The sequence below is a fragment of the Thamnophis sirtalis genome, unplaced genomic scaffold (assembly GCF_051295495.1).
Source record: "Thamnophis sirtalis isolate CommonGarterSnake01/CBP01778 unplaced genomic scaffold, rThaSir2_p1.2 scaffold_3, whole genome shotgun sequence".
NCBI classification, from domain to species: Eukaryota; Metazoa; Chordata; class Lepidosauria; order Squamata; family Natricidae; genus Thamnophis; species Thamnophis sirtalis.
In genome coordinates this window covers 22,270,949-22,293,904 of record NW_028261383.1, presented here as the reverse complement: position 1 = coordinate 22,293,904, position 22,956 = coordinate 22,270,949, and the positions used below count along the sequence as shown (strand labels likewise).

General features: G+C 45.0%; 2 protein-coding genes and 1 pseudogene across 2 annotated transcripts; 1 reads left to right on the top strand and 2 right to left on the bottom strand.

Moving 5' to 3' along the window:
- Nucleotides 1–1,223: 1,223 nt before the first annotated feature.
- Nucleotides 1,224–4,654, top strand: LOC148047546 (uncharacterized). Its single transcript, XM_087711435.1, has one exon. It carries the CDS (start codon nt 2,114–2,116, stop codon nt 4,412–4,414), a length of 2,301 nt encoding a protein of 766 aa, XP_087567561.1. The 5' UTR covers nt 1,224–2,113; the 3' UTR covers nt 4,415–4,654.
- A 3,200-nt stretch (nt 4,655–7,854) lies between these two features.
- On the bottom strand, nt 7,855–8,796 carry LOC148047545 (uncharacterized; annotated as a pseudogene).
- A 10,599-nt stretch (nt 8,797–19,395) lies between these two features.
- LOC148047544 (uncharacterized) lies at nt 19,396–21,443 on the bottom strand. Its single transcript, XM_087711545.1, has one exon. The coding sequence runs from the start codon at nt 20,758–20,760 to the stop codon at nt 19,636–19,638; it is 1,125 nt and encodes a 374-aa protein (XP_087567671.1). The 5' UTR covers nt 20,761–21,443; the 3' UTR covers nt 19,396–19,635.
- Between the last annotated feature and the right edge of the window lie 1,513 nt (nt 21,444–22,956).

Below are 22,956 nucleotides of genomic sequence, written 5' to 3'. Positions count from 1 at the left end.
GTGACGGCCCCGGGAGTCAGGAGAGCTGGGACAGGCTGGGAAGCGGATGGAGCCGGAATGGGTCCTGCAGAGGAGTCTCTGGCTGCTTCGCTCACCTTGCCTGCCGGCCCCCGAAGTGCGCAAGGGATGCTTTGCAGAAAGGCGCTGCCGAGGGCCACACACACAGGTGGCTCTTTTCGGAGAGACGGAGGCTTTCCCACGGCTTGTCCAGCTGGAAGTGGGGCTGGAAAGGCAAGCTCGCCCCCGCCCATCCACCCGCTCACTCGCTACGCTACCCCACCCATGCGAGCAGCAGCGGATGGGCAGGGGAGCGAGCGATCGAAGAAGGCGCCAAAATTAAAAAGCGGGATCTTTTGAGAACGGCCCAGGGCACAAAAGATTATGAAAAAGCGTGTCTGTCCCACCAAATGCGAGATGTCCCGTCACCTTATGAAAAGCTCTTCTTTATATTTCCAAAATTCAATGCTTTTATAGCATTCCCTAACCATATCATGCCATAAATAGTCATGCTATAAAAATCTTAATTCATGGCCCTCTAGCTCATGTAACCTCTTAATTTGGAGAGTCACCCACACTTTTTGCCAGACAAAACAAGCATCAAAGTACAATTTCAAATCTTGTAAACCAACCTCTTCTTTCCTTAGCGTCTTGGAATAATTTATATTTAATTATTGGTTTCAAATCTTGTAATATAAAGTTATAGATCTCCATCTGCCATTATTTAAATGGAGAATCACTTACGTTTGTAAAGTCTAAAACAAAATGCATTTTGGGTAATTAAGATGCTGGAGGTTAAAACCTACAAAGAATGGTTATAGGAATTGGGCATGTCTAGTCTAATGAGAAGGACAAGAGGAGACATGGTAACAGTGTTCCAATATTTGAGGGGCTCCTATGAAGACAAAGACGTCCATTTATTTTCTAAAGTAACAAAAGAAACAATGGATGGAAACTAACCAAAGAAAGAAGCAACCTATAACTAAAAAGAAAATTCCTAACGATTATAGCAATCAACCAATGGAATAGCTTGCCTTCACACGTTTTGGATGCTCCATAACTGGAGGCTTCCAAAAAGAGATTTGACGGCCACTTCTGAAATGGTAGAGCAGAGGGTTGGGCTAGAAGGCCTCTAAGGTCCCCTCCCACTCTATTATTCTGTTATATATTATATTCATCTTAATTACAGCGATTCTATCCAATAATTGCTATTCTAAGAATTTGTATTGGCACAAGTCAACCACAGGATTTCATGATTGAATGCAAATGTGAACTTGGATCTCCGTAATCTTCAATGTGTCAAATAAATCATTATTAATCTAAGGTTAATTTAGCATTGTGGAATATTTCCTTTTTACCTTTAACGTGTATAGTTTTCATTTTTACATCTTCTGCAATCATTTTATAAACAATTTCTTTGAATCTTACAGGCAAAGAGGATGCCAATAAGAGAACTCCGGACAACTGAGAATAACAAGCAACGTTAAAAAGGAAAATCAATCAAGCCAGAAATCAAAACATTTCCGTTTCCTTCAGAAACCGACAAAATTCTCCTTCTTCCCCAGCAGGTAATCAAGAAGAGATTTCAAACTGGAAAAAGTAAAGTATGCAGAACACAAGGATACATTACAGGTAGTCCTCGGCTTATAACTATTTAGTAGCCATTCGAAGTGACAATGCCACTGAAAAACCTGACTGATGACCATTTTTCACACTTATGACTATTGCAGCATCCCCATGGTCACATGATTTATTTTTGAATCCTTGGCATGTAACTCACATTTATGACAGTTGCCCTGTTTTACGGTCACATGATCCCCTTTGGCAGCTCCACAGATGTGGCTATTGTGGACAAAGTGTGTATTTCAAATCACAACTGAGTGTGCATGAAATGATCCACATTGGAGAAAAGCAATACTAATGTGGCCAAAGCTTTATTCAGAACTGCTCCTTGTGGTTGGTTCATGGAAGGACCCACATAGGGGAGGAGCCCTACATGTGCTCCCAATGAAGTGAGCTTGGCAACTTGGTGATACATTAGAGAACTCCTACCAGGGAGAATCCTTACTGTGAGAAAAGTTTCAGTCTGAACTCCAGCCTGGTAATATATTAGAGGATGCACACAAAAAAGAAATCATATGAATGTCCTGACTGTGGGAAAGGTTTCAGTCAGAATTCCGACCTAGTGATTCACCAGAGGACTCACACAGGGGAGAAATCCTTTGAATGTTCTGACTGTGGGAAATGCTTCAATCATAATTGCCACCTAGTGATACACCAGAGGACTCACACAGGAGAGAAACCCTTTGAATGTCCTGTTTGTGGGAAAGGTTTCAGTCACAAATCCGACCTGGTGATTCACCAGAGGACTCACACAGGAAGAAAACCCTTTGAATGTCCTGACTGTGGGAAAGGTTTCAGTCACAATTCCAACCTGGTGACTCACCAGAGGACTCACACAGGAGAAAAACCCTTTGAATGTTCTGACTGTGGGAAAGGTTTCAGTCATAATTCCCACCTAGTGATACACCAGAGGACTCACACAGGAGAGAAACCCTTTGAATGTCCTGTTTGTGGGAAAGGTTTCAGTCAGAATTCCGCCCTAGTGATACACCAGAGGACTCACACAGGAGAGAAACCCTTTGAATGTCCTGACTGTGGGAAAGGTTTCAGTCAGAATTCCCACCTAGTGATACACCAGAGGACTCACACAGGAGAGAAACCCTTTGAATGTCCTGACTGTGGGAAAGGTTTCAGTCACAAATCCGACCTGGTGACTCACCAGGGGACTCACACAGGAGAAAAACCCTTTGAATGTCCTGACTGTGGGAAAGGTTTCAGTCACAATTCCAACCTGGTGACTCACCAGAGGATTCACACAGGAGAAAAACCCTTTGAATGTCCTGACTGTGGAAAAGGTTTCAGTCGGAATTCCCGCCTGGTGACTCACCAGAGGACTCACACAGGAGAAAAACCCTTTGAATGTCCTGACTGTGGGAAAGGTTTCAGCAGGCATTCCCGCCTAGTGATACACCAGAGGACTCACACTGGAGAGAAACCCTTTGAATGTCCTGACTGCAGGAAAGGTTTCAGTCGGAATTCCGCCCTAGTGATACACCAGAGGACTCACACAGGAGAGAAACCCTTTGAATGTCCTGATTGTGGGAAAGGGTTCAGTCAAAATTCTCATCTGGTGAGACACCAGAGGACTCACACAGGAGAGAAACCTTTCGAATGTCCTATTTGTGGGAAAGGTTTCAGTCAAAAATCCGAACTGGTGATTCACCAGAGGACTCACACAGGAGAAAAACCCTTTGAATGTCCTGACTGTGGGAAAGGTTTCAGTCGAAATTCCAACCTGGTGACTCACCAGAGGACTCACACAGGAGAAAAACCCTTTGAATGTCCTGACTGTGGGAAATGTTTCAGCAGGCATTCCCACCTAGTGATACACCAGAGGACTCACACTGGAGAGAAACCCTTCAAATATCCTATCTGTGGGAAAGGTTTCAGTCACAAATTCAATCTGGTGACTCACCAGAGGACTCACACAGGAGGCAAACCCTTTGAATGTCCTATTTGTGGGAAAGGTTTCAGTCAGAATTCCAACCTGGTGATACATCAGAGGACACACACAGGAGAGAAACCCTTTGAATGTCCTGACTGCGGGAAAGGTTTCAGTCAGAATTCCGCCCTAGTGATACACCAGAGGACTCACACAGGAGAGAAACCCTTTGAATGTCCTGATTGTGGGAAAGGGTTCAGTCAAAATTCTGATCTGGTGAGACACCAGAGGACTCACACAGGAGAGAAACCTTTCGAATGTCCGATTTGTGGGAAAGGTTTCAGTCAGAATTTCTACCTAGTGATACACCAGAAGACTCACATAGGAGAGAAACCCTTTGAGTGTCCTGACTGTGGTAAAGGTTTCAGTCAGAATTGCCACCTAGTGATACACCAGAGGACTCACACAGGAGAGAAACCTTTCGAATGTCCTATTTGTGGGAAAGGTTTCAGTCAGAATTCCGCCCTAGTGATACACCAGAGGACTCACACAGGAGAGAAACCCTTTGAATGTCCTGACTGTGGGAAAGGTTTCAGTCAGAATTCCTACCTAGTGATACACCAGAGGACTCACACAGGAGAGAAACCTTTCGAATGTCCTATTTGTGGGAAAGGTTTCAGTCAGAATTCCAACCTACTGAAACACCAGAGGACTCACACAGGAGAGAAACCCTTTGAATGCCCTATTTGTGGGAAAGGTTTCAGTAAGAATGCCAACCTAATGATACACCAGAGGACTCACACAGGAGAGAAACCCTTTGAATGTCCTGATTGTGGGAAAAGTTTCTGTCAGAATTCCAACCTGGTGACACACCAGAGAACTCACAAAGGAGAGAATCTATTGGAAACTTAGACGCTTCCTGCAATTTAACTGTGACCCCAACCTGATAAGGGGAAACAAGATGTTTATCTGCTTCTTGCATAGTAACAACAACTTACCAATTAGCGCAGACATAATGTATTTCCGTGTAAGGCTGTTTTTGAGGAACATATAGGAACGCATGTCTCCATAAGGAGTTTGTTCAATTGTACAAATGGCTATCTTGCCTATCTTTCTCAGAACCTTGGTACCAAATAAAGTTACTTCTTTTGATCCTGAAGTCTGAGTCCTTAATTTTCGAGAACAATAGAGTCTCCACATGGTCCCCATAGGCCTCTCCATCCCTCACAGGTCTTTCCTTCCACCATAGACTCTCCACATGCTCCCCATAGGCCTTTCCCTCCCCCACGGGTCTTTCCTTCCACCATAGAGTCTCTACATGGTCCCTATAGGCATTTCTCTTCCCCACAGCACCCCCACTTTACTGGAAGCCTGCAATACGTAGGCCTGACTCCCTCACTTGAAGATCTCTGAACCTCATGTGGGGAAGGGTGCTGGATATGCATATCTTGCCTGTGTGACTGTGTCAATGAAGCAGCCATTACTTTGACTGTGCTCAGCATTCATCCCTAGGCCATGCAATAGACTTATGGAAGCACCTGCCATTTTGCCATGGCTCCCCCCCCCCATGTCAATATGGTGGCTGCTTCTGGTTCATTGTTGTGTGGTAGTTGCACCTCTTCCTCCACCACGTCAAATGGCTGCCAGACAGATTCGGTGTCGGTAGCAGGGTCCTGAACCAGCAGCTGCTAATGACCTCCACTACCATTCTCTGGTGGGTCCCATGTCCTGTCCTGTGTCCTGGACCGATGCCACCTTGGCCAGCTGTACATATTAGGGGGCCTAACGCTCCTTGGTGCACACATCCAACTGGGAAGCCCCATCGTCCTGCACTGGAAGGATTGCCACTGGGGACAGTTCCTCCGCCGCTCCGGAAGCAGCCTCCATTGCTGTTCCCTCTGCATTTCACATGATAGTCCCCTGCCTTTTTATGCCCTGCAGGCAACCAGTAGGCAAAGAACTGGAGACACCGGGGGGAGGGGGGGAGTACGGAGCACTGGGTTTCAGCAGTCACTACTGCAGGTTCACTCATGGGCGCGCTATGTGGGCATGCACAGAGCAATATAAATAGCTCTGCCCATGCACAGAAGCAAAATAAAAGATGGTGGCACCTATAGCAGTGCTGGGAGAAGCAGGTCAGGGACGTAGCGAGCCTGGGTCATGGAATGCCTGCTTTTTAGTCACAGCTGATTGACAGGTACTCTAGGGCTCCAGCTGATCAGCAAGACCTCCAGCTTCCCAGCACTTTTCCCTGCAGCTATCAGCTTCTCGGTGCATTACTCGACCTCCATTTAAGCCCCATTCAATCCAGATGCTAACCTTCTGCACTGGCAGAGTTTCTCCTTGTTTCCTTCTCTCCCCAGGAAACCCGAGATGGCAACCCTGAGAGGTGCGCACAGTGTGAATATTTTGAGACAACTCAGGAGCAAAATAAAGTAAACTGAGGTTTGTCTTTCAAACAATGGTTTATCTACAAGGAATATATACATACATGTACTAGGCAAAGTCAGGCAATCAATCATCAACTGTAGCATGGAAGCACACACACACAAACCACAGAATGCCCTCACAGGGCCTCATCATCATTTCAGTATTTCTTCCCTGCCCAAACAAATTTATTAATATCCTTCTGCCATTCTTCCAAATTTGCATTTTTTTTGAGTATTGGTATCATTTGAAAAAGAAACAAAAACTTAGGCAAAACATTCATTTTTACTGCTGCCATCCTTCCCAGTTGTAGTTTTTCCCATTTCTTCATCTCTACCTGTATTCTATGCCATAATGGTTCGTAATTATGCTTATATACTTTCCCATTTGAGGTTGTAATATAAACTCCTAAATATTTAACCTTTTTTACTATCTCGCATCCTGTTATTCTTTCTAATTCTTCTCTTTCATTTATGTCCATATTTTTAATTATCATCCTTGTTTTCTCTAGATTTATTTTAAACCCAGATACTTGATCATATTGGTTAATTATGTTCATTAAAGCCATAGTTGATTTCCGCGGTTGTGTTAAAGTTACAACCAAGTCATCTGCAAATGCTCTTTCTCTGTATTCATAATGCCTAATCTTAATTTCCTGTAAATCATCTGACCCCCATATTTTATTCAACAATAACTCCGGGGTTAAGATAAACAATAATGGAGATAGGGGACACCCCTGTCTTGTTCCTTTTTCAATTTTAAAAGGTTCTGTTAAACTACCATTAACTATAATTTGTGCTGTTTGTTTCTGGTATATTGCCTTGATAGATTGTGTGAAATGCTCTCCAATTTGCATCTTTTGTATTATTTTCATTAAAAATTGCCAATTGACTCGATCAAATGCTTTCTCCGCGTCCAAGAATATGAGCGCTGCGGGGACTTGATTGTTCTTTCCCAGATACTCCAATATATTAACAATTTGTCTTACATTACTTTCCATTTGTCTCCCTTGTATAAAACCAGATTGATCATTGTGAATCATTTGTTGTATAAATAACATCAACCTTTTTGCTAATATTTTCGCAAAAATTTTATGATCTATGTTGAGTAGTGATATAGGCTTATAATTTTTTGGCTGGCTGAGATCTTGATCTTCTTTCAGAATCAGGGAGATAAAGGCTGTTCTCCAAGATGGTGGTACCCTTCCTTCCAATTGGATTCTATTAAATAGTTCCTTAAGAGGTTCTACCATTTCTAATTGTAAATTTTTATAATAAATCGCTGTCAGTCCATCTGAACCAGGTGCCTTCCCAACTTTTAACTGTTTAATTACCAGGAGGATTTCCTCCAAAGTTATTGGTTGGTTCAATCTCCCCTTTTGCTCATCCGTAACTATAGGGATTTTCTCTTTCTCCAAGTACCTATCTATGTCTAAACCTTGTATTTTATCACCAGTGTACAATCTTGTATAAAATTCTAAAAAAGCCTTTTTAATCATATCCTTTTGATAAACATCTTTACCTTTATAATCTATTTTTTCTATTAATGATAGTTCAATCTCTCCCTTTGCAATATATCTTCCTTGAGAATCTGCTTCAATTAATTCAGCCTTTAAATCTTTTCTTAAGTATATAATTATACCATATTTCTTCTCCGGAGCAGAAGCTACAAAATGTTGTCCCAATCTTGCATTCCTCAAGTATTTCTGGTCATTTGTTCTTATATATGTTTCTTGCAAACAAATTACATCATTTTAAAATTGTTTCAAATAATGGAATATTTTTTTCCTTTTTTGTGGTGAGTTTAAGCCATTGACATTCCAGGTTAAAAATTTAATTGCCATCTTCAGCTCCCTGAAGCTTTTTAAGAGCCACCTGAAAATCCTGTAATTTGATCTTCGGCCTGGCTCCCCTCCGGCTTCTGTATTAGTGTTTATAGTTTCTTGAGTTGTTGTCTGGGCTTGTTGCATCTTTAATTCTTGTTCCTTGCGTTTGGTAGCTGCTCGGGTTTGTCTTTGCTCCATAATTCCTTCTGTCTACACAAGAAGATTCAAAGCTTGGCCAACATCCAATGATCCTTGGGTATCTTGCTGTCTGGCCTCTCCTGCTTTCTCTAAATCCAGGACATGGAGGGTAACCTGCCTTTAATACGTTGCTGTAAAAATCTCTGGCCTTCCAAACTGAGTTGAGACGATGTCTTTGCCCCAAGTAATTCACCACTAATCCGGCTGGAACTTCCCATCTCTATTGTATCTGGCGGTTTTTAAGTTCATCCACTAGAAATGCATAGTCTTTCCTAGATTTCAACATTTTTGGTGGGATTTCCTTCAAAACTATCATCTCCTGACCTGCAATCTGCAACTTGGTTTTATAGGACGCTTGTAGTATCAGGTTCTTTATATTCCTGGTAGCAAAGTAGACTACTATATCTCTTGGTAATTGTTTCTGTCTGGCAATCCATGAATTTACGCGGTATATTTTGTCAATCTGCCAGTCATACTCAGCTCTTGGTTGACCAACTAATTGGTCAAATGCTTCTGCAAGAATCTCTTTCAGATTTTCTTGGTTATTCTCTTTCAGGCCTCTTATTCTCAAAGCAAATCCCATCGCTCTATATTGTATCATTGTAATTTCTGCATCTGACTTATCAGTCTTATTTTGAACATCTTCAACTTTACTTTCTAGATTGACATTGGACTGGTTAATTTCTTCCACTCTATCATCTAATGAGGATACATAGCTAGCCAAACCTTTAAAGGCTTCCATTATGTCTTCTCTTATTTGCTGGTTACGAATCTGAATTAGCTCTTTGATCCCAGATATTTCCTCTGAAACCTCCTTAAAGGCAGATGTAATCTTTTCCTCCATCTTAAGTCCTAAAGCGGCAGCCTGTTCCTTTAAAGCGCCTTGCAGAGCATCAAGAGTTAAAGCCTCAGCAGTGGGAGGTAATAATGACCGTAATTTGTTTGTCGGGGCTGGAGACCTGCCAGCGCACTTTGAAGTAGTTGTTGTTCTAACTTGTTTTGAGGCCATTTCAACTATTAAGTTAAACTTATCTTCCGCCAAACTGTTAAGTCCAAACAAACCACTTAGTCCAATTATTAAGTCTTGTAACTGGTTAGTAAAACAGTGCTGTTTTGAGTGATCTTAAACTCTTAGTTCTTTCTGCGCATGTGCAGGACCTGGATGGCTGCCTGGCTTCTCGCTCGATAGAAGCCGGTGAGATGAAAGAAGATCTTAGAAGAGCCTCCGGAGTCCGTGACAACTTTGACATAAGGTCCTGGAAGGGCTGTATTTCGCGGATCGAGTGGGGACTGGCATTTGAACATCAGCCGTCTCCGGTCGCTTTCCTAGCTGTGGATCTGCTGAGGCCTGGAACTGGAACTGGAACTGCTGTGTGGCACAGAGGAGAGATGGTGTCGTCGCTCTGTTGAATGCTGCACTTAAATCTTGGACGCTTGCCTTTGATTCCATCTGAGCGGCTGCCTTTCCAACTGGAGTTGAACTCTGTTTTTTAATTTCATCTATGTGGTAAGCAGTGAGCAGGGGGGATTGGGACACCTGTTCAATTGAGGCCATCTGGAATGGAGTTCTGTGGGATCGGCGGATTCGGCAGCTGGCTGTGCGTACCGCCGCCGTGGCCGTACCTCCCCCCACCCCCCAATGCCTGCTCGCCCTTTCCTGCCTCTCCTCTCGCCTCTCTCCTCTCGCCCCTGCACCCCTGCGCCCCTGTTGGGTTCCGGCAACCCTGAGTGATCGTGCTGCTCGGAGCAGAGAAGATGGCAATGCCGTGCTGACATCGTCCATTGCTGAGTCTGTGAGAGGCTTGGATGCCTCCCCCTCCTTTTTTTCCATCGCAGCCTTTCGGATACCACTCCTGTCCCTCTCCATTACCGGCGAGCCTTACCATCTCCCAGCGCTGACTCTCCTTCACCTCAGCTGGGGCCATCTGCTCTGGTCATTCTACCTGCCCTCCCTCTGACTGTTTGCTGCCTGCCATAGCTCCAGTTAATTAGGTAGTTTTAGTTAGATATATAGGTATAGGTTTAGGTTTATAGATATAGTTAGTTTAGGCATAGATTAGATATAGATTTAGGATATAGTTTAGGTATAGATTAGATATAGATTTAGGTTTAAGTACTGGAGACTGTACCATCTGTGGGTGCTCTCGGCCTTGGGGCAGGGCTAGTGGAGACCGGGGTTGGAGTCGTGACTAGGGTTGGGGGTAGAGTTAGTGTGGGGGCTAGGGCTAGGCTACGCTTGGGTTAGGATTAGGATTAGGCTGGTGTAGGGTTAGAGTGGGTGAGCTTAGTTTGGGTTGGTGTTAGTTTTTGGTTTAGGCTGAGAATTAGGATTAGCTTTAGGTTAGGATTAGGTTTAGTAGTAGGATAATTAAGGTTGGAATAGGGCTAGGAGTGGTAGATGATGGCAGCCATAGGGGTCAGGACTTGGCTCTGTAGGAATTGGCGCCCTTTATCCCGTCTTCTGGAGCAGCTCGGGCCAGTCCCAGACGTTGGCCCCACAGACTCCCCCCCCCCCCACGGATTCTGGACCGGAGAAGCATTTACCTCCACAGAAATTGTGAATGTTGGTTTTGTTTTTAATATGTTGTCTTTGTCTCGTTTTCCCCCTTTCCCTTGTCTTTTGTGAGCCGCCCGGAGTCCTCCGGGAGTGGGCGGCATACAAGACAAACAAACAAACAAACAAACAAATAAATAAATAAATAAATAACAACATTAGGAAGCTTAAAATGTAATTGCTTGTTAAGTTTCGATTCAGCCACACCTTCAATATTCGAGCGACATTTTCACTTCTATCTCGTTAATTTTAACAGAAGGAATTTTGGTCAAACGGAGTTAAAATTTTAAAATATTTGCAATTGTGAAACTCTCCAGTATTTGCACTGCCTGCTCCTTACTCAAATGTAGATCAAAACATTGATTGCGGGGATGGTCGTGGCTCTTAGGTCTGCGGAAAGCAGATGCATCCAAAGAGCGGAGTGTGTCAAGCTCAGGGGGGCTCACACCTTCCAAACCCCAGAATTAACTCCTGGGGGGATTAAGGGAGCTCTACCCACACTCGGCAACTCTCCTCTTTCCTCGGAAAGAGTTTTCAAACTACCAGATAACTGATTTACGCTGTCCTGGCAGTTTAACGCAATCTCAGGGTTGGAGCATCTCGGAGGAGATGTCGTCAGAGCAGCACAGTGCCACCGGATACTTTGTTCTTCTCTGCACTCTTAGCCCTCTCCTAGAAAAATGAAATATCCTAGGAAATATTGAAAAGGCAAAATATTATTGTTAGATTTGGTGAATGGATGAGGCAGACTCAGGCTTCAGCGAACAACAGCTCTTTATTAACAGTAAGTCAGTGGTCCACACTCCCCCCTCCCCCCCGGTGTCTCCAGCACTTTGCCTACTGGTTGCCTGCAGGGCATAAGAAGGCAGGGGAGTATCATGTGAAATGCTGAGGGAACAGCAATGGAGGCTGCTGCCGGAGTGGCGGAAGAACGGTCCCCAGTGGCAATCCTTCCAGTGCAGGACGATACGGTTTTCCAGTTGGATGTACGCCCCAAGTAGCGTGAGGCCCCAGAATATGTACAGCTGGCCAATGTGGCATCAGTCCAGGACACAGGGCAAGAGATGGGACCCACCAGGGAATGGTGGTAGAGGTCATTGGCAGCTGCTGGTTCAGGACCCTGCTACTGACACAGAATCTGTCTGGCAGCTATTGGACATGCTGGCGAAAGAGGTGCCTGTCTGAGGGTGATGATGACGGGGAATGGAGTTATTCCACCACGGTTGGCTGTCAAAGAATGGAGCTGCTTTGGAAGTGGTTTGGTGAGGCCAATTTTTGTGACGTTGGGTCCTGGCAGCATGGGGAATTGCGGGAGGAGGCAGCAGCCACACCGAGGGCCCTGTTGCAGTTCCGTCAACATCAGTTGGGTCCACCCACCCAATTCTGCTTGGCTAGCCTGAAGCTCCGGCTGTCAGTGTTCCAAATAACATCCAAAATTAAATCAGAGTCCAAGGCAAAGTATTTTCCTAAGTTCCAATTTAAGAGAGTCATGTTGGCACATTTGTGAAAACCTGAATCTGAGCTTTGGCTAGGTGATGGTCACAGCAGATCTCAGGAGACCTAACTGAGGGGACCAGGACCAGGACCCTCCTCGATGGAGTTTGGCAGAAGCCCTGGCCAAAACCAAGGTGAGGCAACAAGACTTGTGGATATTGGACACCAATGGATGTCCCCTTGGCCAGCTCGCCCACCTCTGGCATGGCAGTGAGCAATGGGCCAAAAACCACTCTGGAAACAACCTGAAAAACAGCCCCAAAACAGCTCACAAAAAGCCTCAAAACAGCCAAAAATGTCCCAAAATACAGCCTGACAACAGCTTAAAACATCCAAGAAATGGCTAAAAGATGGCCAAAAAGAGCCAAAAAACCAGCTTGTAAATGGCCTGAAAAATGGCCCCAAAAGACCCCAGAAACTTCCTAAAAATCACCGAAATACGGCTCAAAAAACAGCCTGGAAATGGCCTGGAAAACAGATGGAAGCTTTTGGGATTATGAGCGCCCAGAAATGAATTCTTTTGTGAGCCTGAGCTCTTCCCAAGAAGCTCCCATGGGGAGCACAGCCACTTCTTAAAAGATTCCCCACCATGGTTTGGAAACTGCTGGTTGGCTGGAGAAGGCTAAAGGAATTGTGGATTCTACAGATTTGGAGTGAACAGATTTGATGTGTGATGAACGGACTTTGAAGGAAAGTTGGTTGTCACCGGGAAATGGACTTGCCATATCTAACTGGAAAACTATTTGGACTGGACTCTTCGGAAAATGGATCGACAACAGAGGTATATGTTTTCGAGGAATGAAACACAGTTGTTTTATTGTTCTCAACCAAAATATTAAGAAAAAGGTTTATTTGTAAGAATCAAACAACGATATTTCATCCCAGACAGATCAGAGACAATGATTATGGTGACTTATGGTAAATAAAAAGCCATTCTGGACTTTATACAAATTAAATGCAAAACTTTGTTAATGCTTTGATGTTTTAACTTTGCTGTTGGTTCATTGTTAACTATGTTTTAAATTTTGTTTTGCAAGGAGGAAGCTAATTATTCTAATATATTCATGAATACTCAACTGGGGGTGATAATCACTGTTCCCTCTAAGGTGTGCGGCTGCGCACGTGGCAAGAAAACCCCGCGCAGCAATTTCTATCTGCCATGCAGAGATTTCTGTAAAGCAAACGTGGGGAAGTCCTTTGCAGGCGGCTAGAACTGGCCGCCTGCAAAGGACCTCCCCAGACCTGTTTTGAAGAGCACGGCTCTTCAAGTCCATGTTCAGGGGATCCCTTGGAGAGGGGATTCCTTCCTGCGACACCCCGTCCAGAAAATGCGGGGAGCGGTAGCGGAGACCCAGGGCTGCTTCTGCTGTGACCACTGGACTGTGGGGCTGGGAAGGGGGTGGGAAGAGCGGCGGGGCTGGCGGTGGCCGGCTGGTTGGTTGCCTTTCCACCGCCGCCCCCTCTTGCGGCGGCTTTCAACCTGCTTCCCCATCCCTCCGCCGCACCCCTAACTGGAACCTGGTCCGCAGAGGGGCAACTGGGTGTGTGGGGGGGTGTCTGGCACCTGCGTTCCGGCGCAGCTCAGCGGACGGGGCGCTGCATGAGGGGGAGGGCGAGGAGAGGCGGGGCGCCCTGCCCTGGTGGCTTTTACTTTCCAGGGCCAGGAGGAAGGTATCCAGAGTCAGTCCGCCTCTGAAGATGGGGTTTTATTTACAACTGGACATTCAAAGATTCTCCGATAAAGGAGGATTTAAGAATTGATACTTTAAAACGCAAGTTCTTCTCACACTCCACTAATCTATCAAGAAGGGAAGAAGGGGAAATCAGATGCTTCCCCCTTCACTAAAGAGGCAAAGGTTTCCAATTTTACGGCATCCTTCATGGCAAACAGTTTTTTTTTCATTTTCTTGAGGAAGTTTGACTCCGGTGGTTTCCGTAGTATTTTACTGGTGGGCTTTTCATTTTAGGAAGGGATTTGGTCCTACATCAAGATACATTTCTGAAGATGTTATCAGAACCTCCTTTCTGATTTTTATTGTGATTTGCTTGTTTGTAAAGTAAATACCTTACCGGTTGCAAGTAGTATGAGGTCACCATTGGGTTTCTGGACTAGAAGATCCCATTGATCTCTCCAAGTGGGTCTCCTGTGCTTTCATTGGGAGTGTCACAACTTCATGCACTGTTCCTGTCTGGGGCTGCATCAGAATGAGGCTCTCCGGCTCAGTGTCAGGGAGGCTCTCCTGGCAGCAGGCGAGGGGGGAATCCAAAAGAGAAGATTGGGAGTGGAAGTTGTCTAATATGTCTAAGACTTGCCTTGGATGAGATTAGATGTGTGGCTATATAAATTTGATTAATGAATATAAACTTTATTGCTCTTACTGTTGCAGTATATGATTAGGAGGTATATCTGCTTGAACATGTATGTTTATACATACTTACACACATACAAATATTAAAGTCTGTTGTGGGCAAATATTAAAGTCTGTTGTGTTCTTCAATGCATGCACAGCATTCTGCACAAACCGAAAAATATCCACCATCCTAAGAAACCCCAAAGACAAAACTGAGTTAGAAAATCAAGGAGTATATGAAATCCCATGCACCACCTGCACCACCACATACATCGGACAAACCAATAGAAGAATAAGTGTACGCATTGAAGAACACAAAAACGCAATCAGAAAAAAGGAATCAACTTCTTCCCTGGTCCAACACCTTAAAGCCACAGGACATAAAATTGATTTTAATAAGACTAGAACTATCGCCAAGGCTGAACATTTTGACAACAGAATAATCAGGGAAGCCATTGAGATAGAAAAACGCCCACATAGCATGAACAGGCGGGACGATACCTCCCGCCTGCCAGCCATTTGGAAGCCTGCCCTTATTGATAAACGAGTCCCTAACATGATGAATGACACACCAGGCCCACACTCACAAGAGCCACACAGGATATCACCACCAAACATCCACAAAGAAAGCAGACAAAACCCCACACTGATGAGGAGGCACGACCAAGGACCAGAAGCCAGACTGCAAATGCACAATTAGCCTCTTTAAATCTCTCCTACCCTTCATGAAACACAAACCCCCAACCAATCAGAACACACCTCCACCCAATCAGGACACACCTCCACCCAATCAGGAGACAGCCAAGCTCCCACCCAATCAGTTCAAACACCCACTGGCAGTTAAAAGGAAGAAACAGCCGAGATCTCACATTGCTCCTGGAAGCACCGAGCTTGAAGATGACGAATGAGACTTCGTCGAAACGTCGCCGAGACATCTCCAATTTTACGCGGGAGAAAACCCGAATAACTAGAGACCTACACACACACACACACACACACACACACATGTTTTTGTCTTCCTGAATCCCTTTTTCCCTTCTATTTAAATGTTGTGTCTATTGTTTTGTTTTTAATTTCTTTCTGTTTTGAGTTTGTAATTTAAATTAATTTTACGAAAAGCAAGTTCATGGGCTGCTCTATTTCTAACCCGCCTTTAAATTCATGGAAACCTGTTGTGACTCAGCAGAAATCTCCTATGAGTTGTTACGGGATGCTTACAGGAGATGTTAACGAGCAGCTGTGGCTCGTTAGGATATCTCCTCCTGCAGATAAAAATGACTGATGGTGCCACGCCCGAGTTGCAGAAGTCAACGTTCGTTCCGTTCGTTCCATTCCATTCCGTTCCTGTTCTAGTCAAGTCTCTGTTTGTTTGCAATCATCGAGAAGAAGCACTTGGATAAGTGATTTGATTTATATAATCTTGTTTTGCAGTAGTTTACTTTTGCCAGAACCTTTTATCTGTGTTTATTTTGGGCTCGCAGCCAGCTCGAGGCGGGACTGATAAAAACATTCCTTTGCAAGCTGTGTGTCTGCCGTTTCTTAACTAACAAGGTGGGGGTCAGAACAGTTTGACTTCTGCCCTGACAAACCTCCATTTATTAAATTATGTAGCAACTTTACGCTGAGAATGCCAGACTGGCCCAGCAAATAACAGTATTGGCTGATCAAATTTCTCAGTTGCAGAGAGCTACAACCCCCCCGCCCCCAAGCCAAGGAGGAAGTGCCCAGTGGCTATGCCGGATTAATTTGATGGAAATCAAGCCATGTTTGCGGCGTTTCTGGGACAACGCCAGCTGTTCCTGAATTTGGGAGTGGAGGACTTTCCCACTGACCGGACGAAGGTGGGATTTATTATTAGTTTGCTCTCAGGCACAGCTGCCCATTGGGCAACACCCTTGTTAACTCAGCCTAGCCCATTGTTGGATGACTTTCAGGGTTTTTGTCAATACTTTAAGCGTATGTTTGAGGATCCCATTATAAAGGGGAAACAGCAACCAGACGTCTTAAGTCATTGCAGCAGGGGAGTGGTTCATTGCAACACTATGTGAGTAAATTCAGGCTGCGTAGCCAGGATTCAGCGTGGAATGAACCAGCTCTGATGGACACTTTCCAAGACGGGTTGTCTGATGCCTTGCAAGATGAACTGGCGAGGGTGGACAGGCCACCGACATTCAATGCATTGGTCCACTTGTGCCTCCGGATAGACGCCCGGCTGCAGAGGCGGAGGCCTCGCCATGCATTCCAGGAGACCACTAGCGTGCCGGTTCATCAAGAGACTGCAGTGTACTGGGAGGAGCCCATGGAGTTGGGTGCTGTCAGACCTCGAGTGTCACGTACAGAGATGGACAGACGATGTACTGAGGGGTTGTGTTTCTACTGTGGGGATCCTGGACACCTGGCGGAGAGTTGCCCCTAGAAGACTAGAAGGGTTGCACGGACTGCGGCCGTCCCTCAGCAACAAACTATTGTGTCAGACAACCGGCACGTTTGTGTGGCTTTGATACCCCACTTGCACAATGTAGCGTGCATTCGTGGGGTGTGGAATCCAAGGGCGGATGCCCTGCCTAGGAAATCGGAGAACTCTGACCCTGCGGACTCACTTCCACCCCGGACTGTTCTACCCGTCGCATCCTGCGCTGCAGTTTATTATCCCATGAGCATACAGTCTCTGATAAGGGATGCGCAGCGGGGTGACGAATGGGTGGAGCGATGAAAGGCGGAAGTAGGGCCAGCTTTCCGGTGGACTTTGGAGGGGGATCTTTTGACGTATCGGGGCTGGCTCTATGTTCCCGCAGGGCACATCCGTAGATAGGTGCTCTCTCAGGTTCATGGCATTTCTGCAGCGAAACAGTGGGAGTTTTTCCGGACATTGCGCTTGGTATCCCGTAAGTTTTGGTGGCCCCGCTTAAGAAATGACGTGAGGAAGCACGTGGAGTCATGTGTCCAGTGCCAATGGGCCAGGTCTGTGAGGAGGGCTTCGCCACAATTCCAGCCCTTGCTGACTCTGGTCCCCGCAGCACAGGACTTTGTTTCTAGGATCCCGGCGGGGCACCAGTGTCTTGGACTATGTTCCGTGCAGGCCGTCACCAACCCTTCCGGGCCGCATCCCGAGCGTCGGAACCGGGGGACGGGCCCTGCAGTGGGGGAAAGTGTGGTGGCCTGGCAGGAGTCGGTGGAGCTGCCGCCAGACTCCGATGGAGAGAGGTCTTATGAGTTGGCCTTGGAGGAGGTGGAGGACCCTGGACAGTGTGTTAGGGCTCGGCCGGAGCTGTTAGAGCTGCCGCCAGAATCCAACAGCATGGGGGATGGTGGGTCGGCCTTGGAGGAGGAGGAGAACCCTGGACAGTGTGTTAGGCATCAGCCAGAGCTGTTAGAGCTGCCGCCAGAATCCGACAGTACGGGGGCTGGTGGGTTGGCCTTGGACACCCATGGACGGGGTGTCGACGCTGCGCAGGGCGGGAAGAGACGTGGTGGCCACCGGATACCGGGGGAGCATTGGATCAAGGGGAATGTTCCTGAAGGTATTTGGGAGTTATATAAGGAGGCACACATGCTGAGGGTTGGTCAGCGTAAGGAACAAAGGAGGAAACACAGGAGATGATGAAAAACCCATTCCTACCGCATTCGGACGGTCAGACCCGGGGGAAGGGCCCTGAGGTGAGGGATAGTATTGTGACTCAGCAGAAATCTCCTGTGAGTTGTTTCGGGATACTTACAGGAGATGATAACGAGCAGAAGTCAATGTTCGTTCCACTTGTTCCATTCCGTTCTGTTCCTGTTCTATTGAAGTCTCTGTTTGTTTGCAATCATCGAGAAGAAGCACTTGGATAAGTGATTTGATTTATATAATCTTGTTTTGCAGTAGTTTACTTTTGCCAGAGCCTTTTATCTGTGTTTATTTTGGGCTCGGAGCCAGCTCGAGGCGGGACTGATAAAAACATTCCTTTGCAAGCTGTGTGTGGCTGTCGCTGCTGAACGAACAAGGTGGGGTCAGAACAGAAACCTAGCATTATAGTCTTGGAAGGGACCCCGGAGGTCTTCTAGTCCAACCTGCTGCTCAAAGTGGGAGCTTTACACCACCCTACTTAAATGGTTGTCCAGCCTATTCTTGAAAACCTCCAGTGATGGAGCACTCACAATCCCTGGAGGAAAGCTATTGCATTGATCCATTGCTCTTACTGACAGACAATTGCTCTTTACTTCTAGGTTGGGCCTCATTTTAACAAGCTTCCACCCATTATTTCTTTTCCATCCGGTGCCCTTGAGAATAAGTCAATCCGCTCTTCTTTGTGTCAGATGCATAAGTACTCGAAGCTCATGTCCCTCTTTATCACCTTTGTTGCTCTTCTCTGCACACTTTCCAGGGTCTCAACAACTTTTTTGTATCATGGTGACCAGAACTGGACACAGTATTCTGAGTGTGGTATCATCAGCACCGTCTAAAGCAATTCTCTCCATTCCTGTTGTCTTGACATTATTCCTCTTTTGATACAGCCTAGGACTGCATTGGCTTTTATTGGCAGCTGCAGCACAAAACTGACACAAGTAGTATTTGTCCACTTATCATGCACCCCGGGGATACATGGCTTGCCCTTTTGGAGATCTCCCAGACACAGACATTTTCAGTGCACCCACAAATCCGTAACACAGTCTACAAAGTGTTAAGGTAGCAAAATAGAACAGTTTGTCCAACTACCAAACAACAGTGAACCAGAAGCAGCCACCATATTGACATAGAGGGAGCCATGGTAAATGGCAGCTGCTTCCACAAGTCTATTGTATGGCCTTGGAATGAATACCGACCACAATCAAAGTAATGGCTGCTTCGTTGACACAGTCACACAGACAAGAGATGCATATCCAGTCAGGCCGAAGTATTGCAGGCTTCTAGTAAAGTGAGGGCCCTGTGCACGAGAGAAAGGCCTAGAGGGACCATGTGGAGACTCTATGGTGGAAGGAAAGACCTGTGGGGGATGGAGAGGCCTATGGGGAGCATGTGGAGAGACTCTATTGTTGCAGAAAATTAAGCACTCAGACTTCAGGATCAAAAGAAGTAACTTTATTTGGTACCAAGGTTCCGAGCAAGATAGGCAAGACAGCCATTTGTACAATTGAACAAGCTCCTTATGGAGACAAGCTTTCTTATATGTTCCTCAAAAACAGCCTTACACGGAAATACATTATGTCTGCGCTAATTGGTATGTTGTTGTTACTATGCAAGAAGCTTATAAACATCTTGTTTCCCCTTTTCAGATTGGGGTCAAAGATAACTTGCAGGAAGCGTCTAAGTTTCCAATAGATTTTCTCCTTTGTGAGTCCTCTGGTGTGTCATCAGGCTGGATTTGTAACTGAAGCCTTTCCCACAGTCAGGACATTCAAAGGGTTTCTCTCCTGTGTGAGTCCTCTGGTGTCTCATCAGGATGGATTTTTGACTGAAACCTTTCCCACAGATAGGACATTTGAAAGGTTTCTCTCCTGTGTGAGTCCTCTCGTGTATCACTAGGTTGGCATTCTTACTGAAACCTTTCCCACAGTCAGGACATTCAAAGGGTTTCTCTCCTGTGTGAGTCCTCTGGTGTTTCAGTAGGTTGGAATTCTGACTGAAACCTTTCCCACAGTCAGGACATTCAAAGGGTTTCTCTCCTGTGTGAGTCCTCTGGTGTATCACTAGGTCAGAATTCTGACTGAAACCTTTCCTACAGTCAGGACATTCAAAGGGTTTCTCTCCTGTGTGAGTCCTCTGGTGTATCACTAGGTGGGAATTCTTACTGAAACCTTTCCCACATTCAGGACATTCAAAGGGCTTCTCTCCTGTGTGAGTCCTCTGGTGTATCACGAGGATGGAATTCTGACTGAAACCTTTCCCACAGTCAGGACATTCAAAGGGTTTCTCTCCTGTGTGAGTCCTCTGATGTATCACCAGGTTGGAATTTTGACTGAAAGTTTTCCCACAAACTGGACATTTGAAGGGTTTCTCCCCTGTGTGAGTCCTCTGGTGTTGCACTAGGCAGGAATTCTGACTGAAACCTCTCCCACAGATAGGACATTCGAAAGGTTTCTCTCCTGTGTGAGTCCTCTGGTGTATCACTAGGTTTGCATTCTTACTGAAACCTTTCCCACAAATAGGACATTCGAAGGGTTTATCTCCTGTGTGAGTCCTCTGGTGTATCACTAGGTGGGAATGCCTGCTGAAACATTTCCCACAGTCAGGACATTCAAAGGGTTTCTCTCCTGTGTGAGTCCTCTGGTGTATCACTAGGTAGGAATTCTGACTGAAACCTTTCCCACAGTCAGGACATTCAAAGGGTTTCTCTCCTGTGTGAGTCCTCTGGTGTATCACTAGGTGGGAATGCCTGCTGAAACATTTCCCACAATCAGAACATTCATATGATTTCTTTTTTGTGTGCATCCTCTAGTATATTACCAGGCCGGTGTTTAGAGTGAAACTTTCCCTACAGTCAGCGCATTCAAAGGGTTTCTCTCTGGTGGGAGTTCTGTAATGTATCACCAAGTTGCCATGATCACTTTGTTTGGGAGCATATGTAGGGCTCCTCCCCTATGTGGGTCCTTCCATGAACCAACCACAAGGAGCAGTTCTGACTAAAGCTTTGGCCACATTAGTATTGCTTTTCTCCAATGTGGATCATTTCGTGCACACTCAGTTGTGATTTGAAATACACACTTTGCCCACAATAGCCATGTCTGTGGACCTGCAAAACGGGATCATGTGACTGTAAAACAGGGCAATAAATGTGAGTTAGCTGCCAAGAATTCAAAAATAAATCATGTGACCATGGGGATGCTGCAATAGTCATAAGTGTGAAAAATAGTCATCAGTCAGCTTTTTCAGTGGCATTGTCACTTCGAATGGCTACTAAACATTTATAAGCTGAGGACTACCTGTAATGTATCCTTGTGTTCTGCATACTCTACTTTTTCTAGTTCGAAATCTCTTCTTGAAACTGCTGAGGAAGAAGGAGAATTTTGTGGGTTTCTGAAGGAGATGGAAATGTTTTGATTTCTGGCTTGATTGATTTTCCTTTTTAACGTTGCTAGTTATTCTCAATTGTCCAGAGTTCTCTTATTGGCATCCTCTTTGCCTATAAGATTCAAAGAAATTGTTTATAAAATGGTTGCAGAAGATGTAAAAAAGAAAACTGTATACATTAAAGGTAAAAAGGAAATATTCCACAATGCTAAAATAACCTTAGATTAATTATGATTTATTTGACACATTGAAGATTACAGAGATCCAAGTTCACATTTGCATTCAACCATGAAATTCTGTGCTTGACTTATGCCAATACAAATTCTTAGAATAGCAATTATTGGATAGAATCGCTGTAATTAAGATGAATATAATATATAACAGAATAATAGAGCGGGAAAGGACCTTAAAGATCTTCTAGTCCAACCCTCTGCTCTACCATTTCAGAAGTGGCTGTCAAATCTCTTTTTGGAAGCCTCCAGTTATGGAGCATCCAAAACTTCTGAAGGCAAGCTATTCCATTGGTTGATTGCTATAATCGTTAGGAATTTTCTTTTTAGTTATAGGTAGCTTCTTTCTTTGGTTAGTTTCCATCCATCGTTTCTTTTGTTAAATAAATGGAAAATAAATGGACGTCTTTGTTTTCATAGGAACCCCTCAAATATTGGAACACTGTTATCATGTCTCCCCTAGTCCTTCTCATTAGACTAGACATGCCCAATTCCTATAACCATTCTTTGTAGGTTTTAACCTCCAGCACCCTAATTGCCCAAAATACAATTTGTTTTAGACTTTACAAATAGTTGTGATACTCCATTTAAACAATGGCAGATGGAGATCTCTAACTTTATATTACAAGGGATAAAACCAAGAATTAAATATAATTTTTTCCAAGATGCTAAGGAAAGAGGAGGTTGGGTTTACAAGATTTGAAATTGTACTTTGATGCTTGTTTTGTCTGGCAAAAAGAGTGGGTGACTCTCAGAGGTGGGTTCCTACCAGTTCACACCTATTTGATAGAACCGATTCATCAAATCTACCGAACCGGTTGGAAGAAGTTCCACCAGTGGACCCGGAAAGCAGGCCACACCTACAGAAGAGGTTCCAAATCTTTTTGAAACCCACCACTGGTCTTTGGATATGATTATTCTACACTATCATGCTCATATTTATAAAACTCAGTGCCTCTGTGAAAGATAAGGATGACTACTGCGTTTGTAGTGCAATCAGAACATTGTGTGTGTTGAAGTTGTTTTAAAGCAAACCAAAGATGCCTTTTAAAAAACAAGTTTACATCATATTCTTATGCATGCCAGTGCTGTGTGTGAGGTAATTTAAGGTGGTTCTGACAAGTGTCGTCGGCATCTTCATATCCGGTTACATGGGCGGCAAGCCAATCCCATCCTGTCACATGGGCAGCAAGCCACTCCCACAAAGGAGGCCACACCCACAGAGTCGGTTTGAACAATTTTTGAAACCCACCACTGGTGACTCTCCAAATTAAGAGGTTACATGAGCTAGAGGGCCATGAATTAAGATTTTTATGGCATGACTATTTATGGCATGATATGGTTAGGGAATGCTATAAAAGCATTGAATTTTGGAATTATAAAGAAG